The sequence below is a fragment of the Sesamum indicum genome, linkage group LG10, assembly GCF_000512975.1.
Source record: "Sesamum indicum cultivar Zhongzhi No. 13 linkage group LG10, S_indicum_v1.0, whole genome shotgun sequence".
Classification (NCBI taxonomy): domain Eukaryota; kingdom Viridiplantae; phylum Streptophyta; class Magnoliopsida; order Lamiales; family Pedaliaceae; genus Sesamum; species Sesamum indicum.
Genome location: NC_026154.1, coordinates 10236808 through 10248670, shown reverse-complemented (window position 1 = coordinate 10248670; position 11863 = coordinate 10236808). Strand labels below are relative to the sequence as shown.

The 11863-nt window shown below is 37.5% G+C and overlaps 1 protein-coding gene across 2 annotated transcripts; it reads left to right on the top strand.

Annotated features, from left to right (window-relative positions):
- On the top strand, window positions 5519–11605 carry LOC105172293 (protein RBL). Of its 2 annotated transcripts, none has more exons than XR_002287941.1 (6): window positions 5519–5926; window positions 6093–6191; window positions 7388–8475; window positions 8565–8826; window positions 9459–11294; window positions 11407–11605. XR_002287941.1 is itself a non-coding variant. In XM_011093678.2 (6 exons), the coding sequence occupies exons 1-6, from the start codon at window positions 5908–5910 to the stop codon at window positions 11419–11421; spliced, it is 1533 nt and encodes a 510-aa protein (XP_011091980.1). In that variant the 5' UTR covers window positions 5519–5907; the 3' UTR covers window positions 11422–11605. The 2 variants fall into 2 exon arrangements, 1 of the variants encoding a protein (XP_011091980.1); XM_011093678.2 differs by having other exon boundaries at window positions 9459–9508.

Below are 11863 nucleotides of genomic sequence, written 5' to 3'. Positions count from 1 at the left end.
TGGCCCTAATTGATGCCAAGGGTCATGCCAAAGGGAAAGTAAATCCCCATTACCCACCCGATAATCAAGATAAGGTAGTAACCATGGCCTGAGCGCAAGAAGCGGGTGCCAACCCCACGGCCCCTGTCTATCACTAACAGTCCAAATAGGGCTAGAGGCAAACCGAGTGTGACACAACCAATCAACCCAGATGGAGTCCTGTTGGAGGCACAACAATCTTCCGTAGATACTTGCACATAAGAGTTCGATTTAGGGCTAGGATATCCCTAAGGCCAAGGCCCCCTTCCTCCACTGGCTTGCAAGCAAGTTTTCAAGAAACCTTCGGGTAACTTGTTCCTATGGTGCCTTTCCAAAGAAAGGAACGCAAGCACTTCTCAATCTCCCGAATGACTATCTTCGGCAAAATAAATGTTGTTGCACAATAAGTGTGAAAAGACAACAGTATAGATTTGATAAGTTCCAACCGACCTGAAAATGTTAACTGAATTCCTTCCCATCCTCGGATTCAGCTATCAATCTTTTGCAGGAGTGGAGTTCAGTCCCCAATCGTAATGCGGGAGGAAAGGAGTGGGAGGCCAAGGTAGCAGAGAGGTAGCTCGCGCTCTTGTAATGATAAGAGAGATAATAATCTTCTCGAAGGTCGTGTGCTGATTTAGAAAGAATAATGTGACTCTTCTGAGGGTTGACACATAACCCTGAAAGTGTCTCAAACATATCCAAGCAAACCAATGGACTGTTCATCAGCCCTACAGAATAGAATAAGATCATCAGCAAAGTAGAATTGGAATAAGCCCATTGCTTCACACTTCCAATAAAGCGAGAACCCGCCATCTTGTTCAATAAGTTGCTGTAAGATAATCCGTAACACCTCCATAACAAGGACAAATAAATAAGGGACATAGGGTCCCTTTGGCGTAGACCCCGCGCACCCTTGAAGTAGCCATGAGTTGTGCCATTGAGACAGACTGAATAGGCGGGCGTAGTGACGCACTCCTCTATCCAACGGATAACCCAAAAAATCCGAACATGTGCAGCACAACCAATATACAATCTCACTCAACTATATCGTACGCCTTTCAAAGATCTATCTTGAGAGCACATCTTAGTGGAAGGCATTGTTGCTTATATCCAGTAAACAACTCTTGGGCCAGCAGAATATTGTCACTGATCGATCTGTCTGGCACAAATGCCTTCTGCGAGGGGCTGATTAAATCATCCAGGACTACATGCAGGCACTTTACTATAATCTTCATAATCACCTAATAGCACATTGCAACAACAGATAGGGCAAAATTCAGCAACTGTGCTGGGATTGCGTACTTTAGGGATAAGAGCGAGCGACGTGGCATTCACTTGTTTGAGTAGCTTTTCAGTCCGAAAGAAATCTATGATCGCACGGGTAATCTCCTGTCCCACCACCAGCGAAGCTGCTTTGAAGAATTCAAAGGTATAGCCATCCGGACTAGGCGCTTTATCTTCTGCAATGTTAAAAAGTGCCTTTTTGATCTCGGCTGGTGTAACTAGCCGTATCAAGTCATGGCCCTCCTTATCTGACAACAATCGTCGAGCCCACGGACGTAGGTGCCGCAAGTCAAGGGCTCGGGCCTGTCGATATTCTCCTAGAAACTGCTGATAGAATTCAACAAATTCGGACGTAATTGTTGTCTGGTCCGTGAGCAGTGTACCTTCATGGCTTGTAATTTGTAGGATGCGTTTGGCAGATCTACGCGTTGCCACATTTTGCAACAAAATCCAAGTGCATCGGTCACCACCTTTCAACCAAGCCATCTTTGCGCGTTATTATAACATATGTTGCTCAAGCCGAGTAGCTAATAGTAGAATCAATTTGCAACTGTGCTCCAATTAGAGAAGCAATGAATTATGGCGGTCTAACTATAAGAGAGATTGAGTTGTATGAAGAAAACCTTTTGCCATTTGTACATTAGCCGCCAGGTCTCCCTTATTCCGTCATTACTATCTAAAGACAAGCTTCAAAGCATTCAATTTCTGGGTTACCGCATACATAGCACTTTCCACAATGTTGTGTCGCCATACATTCTGCACAGAAGGGGTGAATTATGAAGATAGAGCAAAATAATTGTCAAATTGGCACATACTTACCGTCGATTGAACTGAAGTACCATATATAACCAATGGAGAGTGGTCGGATGTATGTGGAGTGAGGCATTCATAGTACATATGGCCATTGTGCCAACCAACAATCATTGATTAGAAATCGATCTAGTCTCTTCTAGAGGCTACAATTATCACTGCTGTAGTTGTGCCATGTGAATCATTCCCTTTGCATGGGCAGACTAAGAAAACCTGTGTCATGAAGGCACGCAAGAAAATCCGCCATGGCTAGCCTTATATCTCTTGAATTGCCACACACTTCACTCATATCAAGGAATGTGTTAAAATCGCCACCTACCAGCCACAGAGACTCATCAATTCCACGGCCGTGGCATGCCAACGACGTGAGCCCTCCTCTATAGTTTCAATGTTCGACAGAACAATAATTTCGCCATTTTGTATCGTTGGCAGAATATACAATAAAGTTTTATGACTTGAATTATGGAAACCAACAACAATTTCATCCGATTAATTCATAACAAGCGAATTGGGTTGTAAGGGAATCTTACCAATGAACAATTCCACGTGGTGGGAAACTCATCAGACTACCGTGTGAGCGGCGGCAATTGCACAACATCAGTGAACAGGGTATGGGACCGGTCGAAGAGTGCACGGGAGTGGACAGGGAGTGCAAGGGAACGGGCGAAGGTGTTGTAGCCTGCATACCCAACTCCATGAATGCTGATACCGAGCCAGATATAAGCGGCGTTCCAACAGCGATGAGAGGCGACGAAGGATGCGAACACGTCGGTAAAGCAACATCCAAACAGGAAAGAACACAACCAAAACCCTAGGCTGCATGGGCGCGGGCGGCGGCGCAACAGAAACCCTAGCTGCAAGTTTGGGCAAGGAAGACAGCACCATGTCGTTGAGAATGATGGCAGCTTGCTCCGGCGTCGACAGGCGGGAAACGGCGAGGCAGGCGGATGGGAGGGAAGGAAAACAGTACCTTTGCTCAAGGGAATTCACGGCACCATGAGAGACCATGGAATTGCCAAACTTCACCTTCCAACGAGCGTGAAAATCGTGAAGTGCTCGCATCGAAATCTCATCCCCTTTATCAGTAACACGATTCACCAACAACAAGAATTCATTGAAACTGAAATCAGACCTGATTTGTGCATCAATACCCTCAAAACCACGCGGGTCATGCGCCGTTCATCATCTCTTCTGGTGACATTCTCCTCGTCATCTAGGAGATGCACGGCCACCGAATCCACCTCATCATCGTCGGCGGCTGCTGGACTAGGAGAGAAGCCATGTAGTTGTGTGTGAGAATTAGGTGTAGGAGTGTGTGTGAGAGAACAGAGAGAATTAGAGTACACCTTTTTACTAATACCTTGTTCGAAAGTTTATCTAAAAACAACTCCAAGCAAAACAAGATTTTTTACCCTTAACATATAAAAAGACCAAAAAAATATGAGAATTATGAAGCTAATCCCCATGAAACTTTGAGCTTTTGCGTTAGCTTTATGATATATTTCGGATTTGTATAGAGTGTTAACATAGCAATTGAAATTTATATTGGTATCCGAGTTTTATTATTAATATCACTTTGATATATGGGTAATTATAAATTAATCAATTAGTATTCAAATTTGGGTAAATTACATCAATACCCCCTGAGATTTTACATAATTACAAATACGTCCATTTTAGATAAAAAATTACATTTACCCTCCTTGAGGTTTGTCCGGTCTTACATTTAACTCCACCATCAGGGTTTAGATGAATTTATCACATGTTATTTTCAAAATACCCCTAATAAAAAGTTTGACTATATAATTTGATCAACATTTTTGATAAAAATACCCTTTGGACCAAATTATAATATTTTAAAATATCGAGGGGGTTAAATATTATGATCTCCCATATTTTGTATTTACATGTAAGATTTCATTTTTTTTTTGTTAAACTGGCCGTTTTATACTATTAAATATTGTGTGGATTATCTTATACTAGTAATTGTGGCACACTCTATGTGTTTTCAATTTTTACAAATATTAATTAAAAAATAATATTATAAAATATTTATTGTTTAATAAAGTATATACACAATAACAAGTTAATACTCGATTTTTAAAAAAATAGTGACAAAAAATAGATGAAAGAAAATTAAAAAGGAAGAGAAATAACTATCAATAAATAATGGGGGTGGAAAGTTAGATTCAATGTAAAAAAATATATCAAAAAAGGGAGAAACACCAAAGAAGTCCTCTCCCTTTATATATCATATAGATATTAGGGCGAATTACATCCACACCTCCTAAATATTATAGATATAAATACATCCTTGTTGGATAGAAAATTACATTTACTCTCCTTGAAGGTTTAACATAATTACGAATATCCCTCGTTTAAAAAATTACCAATACCCTTTAACTTTTATGGTCGTCTAACAATTAGCTCAATCCTTTAGTCCTATTAAGTTTTCATTCATATTTTGTGGTGAATTGACCAAAATGATTTTGTGGATTAATAATTTAAGTTTGAGGATGGAATTAGCCCTATCCTTTTGTCCCGTTAGTTTCAAATTTCTATTTTTCCAACTGCCATGTTGTTCTTCGATTTCAATAAAAGTATTTTATTCGGTTTTGTTTTGTTAGTTTTAGTAATTTTTCAAGCCACGTGAATTGTTTTTAAAAAAATTAATCCGCTATTTTTTTCTTTTTTTTTTTAACAAAACTTTGGAAAATTTCGAACATTTAGGATGTTGACCGAAGCTTCTTTCTAAAATTTTTCAGCTTAGCTTCAAGTTTTGCCAAAAAAAAAAAAAAACAAGAAAAAAGAAGACAAGTACATGAAACTTAGAGATGCGCGATGTTGTTTGAAGAAGGAAAAATCGAAGACTTACACAATTACACTTCCAAGTTTGCAACAATGGGGGGAAGAAACAAAAAATGTCATTACAATCACTTTTTGACCAATACTTGAGGGTTATTTTTGGCATTGGAAAATGGGGCAGCCATGTACTAATTTAATAGGCTAAAATGCGTTTTTACTCCTGTGTTTTGTTGAAATAATTGAAACCATCTTTGTTTTTGAAATAGGCTAAATCCCACTTGTGTTTTATAAAATTTAGCAAAAAATATCCATTATGTTAGTAATTAACGAAAAATGCATTATATTAAATTACAACCACATAAGACGTAGTAAAAGTATAAATATTTTTTATTTTTTAAAAATTATAAATATATCTATGTTTTATAAAACTTAGCAAAAAATACACATTTTGTTACTAATTAACGAAAATGCATTATATTAAAAAATTTATATAATTTTATTACATATTATGTATATTTATAATTTTTAAAAAATAAAAAATATTTATACTTATATTACGTCTTATGTGGTTGTAATTACCCTATATTAAAACACGCGCGCGCATCCTCTTCCCGTTCTTGGAGGAATAGAAGGAAAAGGAATTCGAGCGAATTGAGATGAGTAAAAACCTGAGTCTTGACTCCCCCTATTAGGACTACTTCAGAATTCCTGAACTGCCCATCGGATTTCCTCTCTCCCATTGCTTTCCCGCTTCCCGTAAAACCCTTTACCTTCTATATAACTCTATATATAAGGTACTGTATCCACACGCGCAAGGGTCTTTCTTCAATTCTATAACCCCATTAATATAAGGAAGAAAAAATCGCGAAAGCTGCTTTCTTTCTGTCTTTTGACTCATTAATCCTGTGCTGTCCTCCGCCATACTTCAAATTCTTAAGATATTTTATATTTTGTGTCGAATTGTGAAGCAGTTTGAAGCGTTTGGTGATAATGAACGCTCCCATCATTGGTAATTTTTCTTTTGTTTTCCTCTTTTCTTTTCTGGGGATATAACATTTTATGTGCTGATATCATACATTACGGATGCTTTACTTAGTATTATTCGTCTTTTGCTATTAATTTTTCTTACTAGTTGTAATTTTTTGTTTTTTGGGTTTTGTTTGGGTTTTATATAGACCCGCTACAGGGGGATTTCCCAGAAGTAATAGAGGAGTATTTGGAGCATGGAGTTATGAAATGTATTGCCTTTAATCGTCGGGGAACCCTTCTTGCTGGTATCATTTTAATTTGAATTTCATCTCATTTAGAATTAATTGGTATCAGTGCCTTTCTGATCTTTTACTTCGTTACGTTTATTTGTACTTGACAATGTGGCTAAGTGGGGGAGCTGAATGACTTATAATTTCATGTATAATTTCGAGGGTAAATGAGTTATGCTTTACAAGCTTTTAACATTGAAATGCGCTTAACGTTTCATCCTTGACATGTTTTCTTACAAAAATCACGCCATTTGATTTGATTTTAACATCAGAGGTGAAAAGAACCAAATCATGAGGAAAATGCTTCATATAGAATACTGATTGGTCAGAATCATTAACAATTTTTAATTAAATGTAAAGAAAGAACAAGAAGAAGATATTGAGATAGGACAGTAATAACTACAGAGTGCTTTATACTTAATAATTTGCAATTTCTTTCCAATGATGCTGCTTGTATACATGCTCTTTGGTTATCCTTGCACTCATAGAAGTTACTGAAAGATTCTCAATCTGTCTGTCTTCGAAGTTGAAGTTTGTGTGGAAAAGATAAACCTTTAGTATTCTATGGTTTGGTTTCATTGTGCATATAGTGTTTCTTCCGGTATTTTTTCTTTCTATATCAGGGAATTTGCTGTCCAAATGTTCTATTATTTCAGCTTAACCATATTACTAGTTCAGTGTGAGCTTTTTGTCCTCTTTATCCCAGGGTATGCGTTGTAAACTTTATTTTGGTTGAGCTGCTTATTCTTTAGTCAGTTGAAAGAGTTATTCTAGAGGGAGTCTTATCTTAATTAGTTGATATTCTTTGCTCTGAAAGTACAGAAGAAATTATCATTGAGGCATATTTTAGATATTAATTTAGAGGAGCAGCAAAAATAGATTGCGGATGTTAGATATTAACTTTGAGAACAAAACAAGAGCATTCTCGATGTTATTGGTGAATCAATCCTACACTGGAAGCAATCTTGTATTAGATGCATCCCACCTGCCGAACTGTGGTGCTCCCTGGGGTTGGGGGGCTATTTTTGGTTGAGAAATATCTTCCATCAGTATGTAATGACTTTTGAACCCGATGGTCTTTGTAGCATGGATGAGCATTGTTAAGTCATGATAATCTAGTAAGAGAGTTTGGTAACTTAATTTTTTGTACAAAAGAGAGCAAATGTTACTTTCTGGGGCTGTTTGTTTAATATTTTATATTTCTTGGTCAGCTGGGTGCTCTGATGGAAGCTGTGTTATATGGGATTTTGAAACCAGAGGCATTGCGAAAGAGTTCAGGGACAAGGATAGTGTTGCTGCCATCACGAGTGTTTGTTGGTCCAAGAATGGTCATCGCATACTAGTGGCAGCTGCAGATAAGTCGTTGACTCTTTGGGATGTGGTCACAGGTGAAAAAATAGCTCGGACAACCTTACAGCAAACACCTTTGCAAGCCCGTCTGCATCCTGGTTCCTCCACTCCATCTATTTGCTTAGCTTGTCCTCTTTCATCAGCTCCTATGATCGTCGACTTCGATACAACTACTACAACAGTGCTTCCTGTGTCATTATCTGACATGGCAAATGGTGTTGCCCCTCCATCACGTAACAAATTTTCAGATGGATCTGCTCCATTTACACCTACTGCAGCTTGCTTCAACAAATATGGAGATTTGGTTTATGTGGGAAATTCGAAAGGGGAGATATTGATTATAGATCATAAAAGCATTAAAATACGTGGTATTGTTCCTATTCCAGGGAGTGCTGTGATAAAGAATATCATATTTAGCAGGAACGGACAGTATCTTTTGACAAACTCGAATGACAGAACTATCAGAATATATGAAAACCTTTTGCCATTGAAACATGGCCTTAAAGCCCTGGATGAATTAAACCATGAATGTGCCGAGGAAGATGAAGTTGAAAAGTTAAGAGCTGTTGGATCAAGGTGTTTAGCTCTCTTTCGCGAGTTTCAGGACTCGATTACCAAAGTGCACTGGAAAGCACCATGTTTTAGTGGTGATGGGGAGTGGGTTGTTGGGGGTTCTGCTAGCAAAGGAGAGCACAAGATATACATATGGGACAAGGCTGGGCATCTTGTTAAAATCCTTGAAGGTCCAAAGGAAGCATTAATAGATTTGGCATGGCACCCTGTTCATCCTGTTGTTGTTTCTGTCTCCTTGACTGGCTTGGTTTATATCTGGGCGAAGGATTATACTGAGAATTGGAGCGCATTTGCTCCAGATTTTAAAGAGCTTGAGGAAAACGAGGAGTATGTTGAACGAGAAGATGAATTTGATTTAGTGCCCGAAGCGGAGAAAGTGAGTTAAAGATCAGGATAATCTGCCTTTTCTTTTCTTTCCTTTGTGCCTTTTTTTTTTCCCTGTATAAAATGTGTATATTTTTCCAGGTGAAAGATTCGGATATAAATGAAGATGAAGAAATCGATATTGTGACAGTTGAGAAAGATTCTGCTTTCAGTGATTCAGACATGTCACAGAATGAAATACGCTTCTTGCCTGCTGACCCGTCTCCGGATATTCCTGAACTGCAGGACGCACATGTTTTAAGTACTTCAAAGCTGGGGCATGGTAGCCAGTCTTTATCTCCTCTTTCAGAGGAGGCAGGGCAGAATGGCCATTTAACAAATCATGAATCCAGTCCTCTTGAAGGTGACATTCTGCCCTTTGTTAATTCATTATAAATAAAGCTTGTCTCCAGTACTTGATACTATTATTACTGATGCATCACTGAAATGGTGGAGAATGTGATTTACAATGTTACCGACGTCAATATCCACCAAGTAGAAAAAGCATGAGGAAAAGTGCTTTTTGTGTGCAAAAAGGAGTTATGGACAACTCAGTAATTGCTTTTCTGTTATTTTTGCTGTATATCGTACGGGCAATACTAACCATGTTAAAGCAAGTGAAATTTTCAAGTCTTGGATTTAAAACTATTTTCCTTTCAACATATAATCCTTTTTCATGCTATTAGGTGATGATCTTTGGTTTGTGGTTACATGTTGCTTGTTGCTGTGACATTTTTCATATTCACTTTATATATCACTCTTGGAACAAGCAGAATGTGACCACATACCAAAAGGCAGGAGAACTATTTAGAAATGTTTCCAAATTTGAAGTTTAAAGATGCAGTACCATTGTCTGAGGCTGCTTTCGCTATGATATTTTTGAACATGGTTTTACAAACTTTTCATACATTCTTTTTTTTGCTTTTGTCGTCTAACATATACCCAAGGACCTTTCATTTCTGCTGCTATATTGAAGCAATTGCAATTATGCTGCAGAGGACACTGGAGGAACACGTCTCAAAAGGAGGAGGAAGTCTTCAGAGAAGGTATTGGATTTTGAAGAAGAGAATGTTAGGAAGCCACAATCAAAGATGAAAGAATCAATTAATTTACTGAAAACTGTAAGATAATCTGTAGTTTAAGGTAGAACTCGTCGTAGAATTCACAGAAGATGTGAACTTCAATTTCATGAGAGTAAAATCTCTGAGATGCATTACGAACTTGAGGTATTGCCTTTTACATCCATGGAACAAGGAAAGTGCAGCCTGTAAACTAATGTTAATTGACATTGTGTTCTGTGGAATTTAATGCAGTTTAACTCCTCAATTTTGATCCTATTATTCAATACTCACCTTTCCTCTTTATTCTGAAGTTCCAAGGAAAAATTACATATCATTCTTGTCACTTAAAGTGATTTAAAGTCAGGCCATGCATGTACGCATGCACTTACGGTTGGGGTCTGTTTGCATTTTCCTTTTTTCATTCTGAAAATAAGTAAGAAATTTCTTCACTTATCCTCTCAGATTTATTTATTAATTTTTTGATAAGGGCTATTCACCGAATCAGAAATCTTCCATCTTTCGTGTTGTTAAGAAAATTAATGAGAGTGGGAAAAATATTTACTGGGTTCCACTATTTTTGGTAGGGAATTACTTACTGTTTTATTCTCTCCATTCTTTTCTTTCTAATTTGTTTCGGTTTTAAGATATCAAAAGCCTAAAATGGTGAATTTGATTACTGCTGGAGGTACCTTTTAGTTTAAATATATGACTTTGTTTTTTTCACTTTCAGACTAAATTCTGTTGATTTTATGCTGTAGTTCACTCTCATGTTTTGAAAATAAAATCAATATCAATTGGCTTTCCGGAGTTGTATGCACTATTGAAGAATGTTTTCAAGTAAAGAAAATAGCAGTTCAAAAGCTATTGATGAAGCACTTAAGGTTGGTTTTGGCTGGTTATATGCTGGCTATACCAACAGTTGTTATAATATGCATTGCTGATGTTGGCCTGGTTTTAAAAGCATAAAAGGTATTAAGTACATCCCAGAATTGCTGGATGCAATATTTATATTCTAAGATTGCCTGTTTAAATAATTTCCTGTAAACACTTGGTTGAAGTATCTAATCTAATAACAAGAATTGCATTTTACGAAATGCATACAGAGCGAGTAATATCTAGCTCCGCGGTATTCATCCTTCTTCGTTATCAGTTATCACGAAAAATTGCTTGGTAATATTGTTTCTGTTTGGTATCTAAAAATATCCTTGCTTCATAGTAGCATAACTTATTGGGGTAAGTTCTTGTATTTTATGTATTTGAAACCCTTATTTTTCAATTTGATGATTTTCTGATGCTTCTCTTTTGTCTAAGCGTCATGCTGTTTATTCTGAGTTCTAATCGTGTATCTAGCTTTAAATAAGGATTATTAATTTGGTAGCTATATTTGCTAATTCTCTATAACTCTGTAGTGGTTAGATGAGAAGGATTATTATTTTCTGAAAACGGTAGCAATTCAACAGTGGATGCCAGCTTGAACAACACTTGTGAAATTTGGGTTCATTCTGGTGTCAAATCTTGTTAGGTATGCTGGGTGGATGAAAAAGTGAGGAAGTAAATCTAGAAATGCTGTCATTGTTTCCACCAAAAACGGAAAATAAGATATAAGTTATTGTCCTATATCCACCTTTTCTTCTCCATAGCTTCTCTTCTGAGGAGGGGGGAGGTAATATCTTCTTGCAGTGATGCAACTAAACATTTTGTCATGGGGTTCTTGGTTCTGATCCCTACTCTGGTCTAGCGTAATGTTACAGATTTGGCAGAAGAAACCAAAGTTAAGAATAGCAGGAGACCTTTTTTTTTTTTTCTTTTCCTGCTCCTTTTATCTTTTTTGGTTTATGTTTTATACCTGTATATTGTTTGATGAGATACTCTGACATAACCAGGGTAATGCATCATGAGGGTGCACTACGGCAAATATACTGTATACGGTACTGGAGGTGGCAACTAAATGACAATGGACCAGTGGCTGCTCTAAGTGATCTCATGATTGGTGCATCCACAAACTCTGATGAGTTGATGATGATGCCGTTGTTGGTTTGGGCAAGGAAGTGAATAGAGCCTGGACTTGCTCTTGCTGGAAGTTGCATGAAGATCAGCATGGCTTAAGCAACTGAGTCGAACCAAGGTGGAGCAGTGAAGTGTTGTCTGAAGTGGTTGTTAGAAAATTCTTTCCCATTGGACTGGAGACCATGAATTTGTTGTGGTATTAGATGTATGTATTAACCTGCAACAAGGATGTGTCTGTAGAGTATTAACTGATGGATAAATAAAGGGACTGGAGGCATACACTGGTCACTTCTGTTGAAGAGTTTTACCTGTTCTATTTATCAAATTCTTGTA

Bases quoted from the DNA above. Each gene is read 5' to 3' on its own strand.
- LOC105172293 (XM_011093678.2), top strand. The intron at 6,192-7,387 runs GTATCATTTTAA...TTTCTTGGTCAG, and splicing joins TCGGGGAACCCTTCTTGCTG to CTGGGTGCTCTGATGGAAGC. The intron at 8,476-8,564 runs GTGAGTTAAAGA...ATATTTTTCCAG, and splicing joins TAGTGCCCGAAGCGGAGAAA to GTGAAAGATTCGGATATAAA.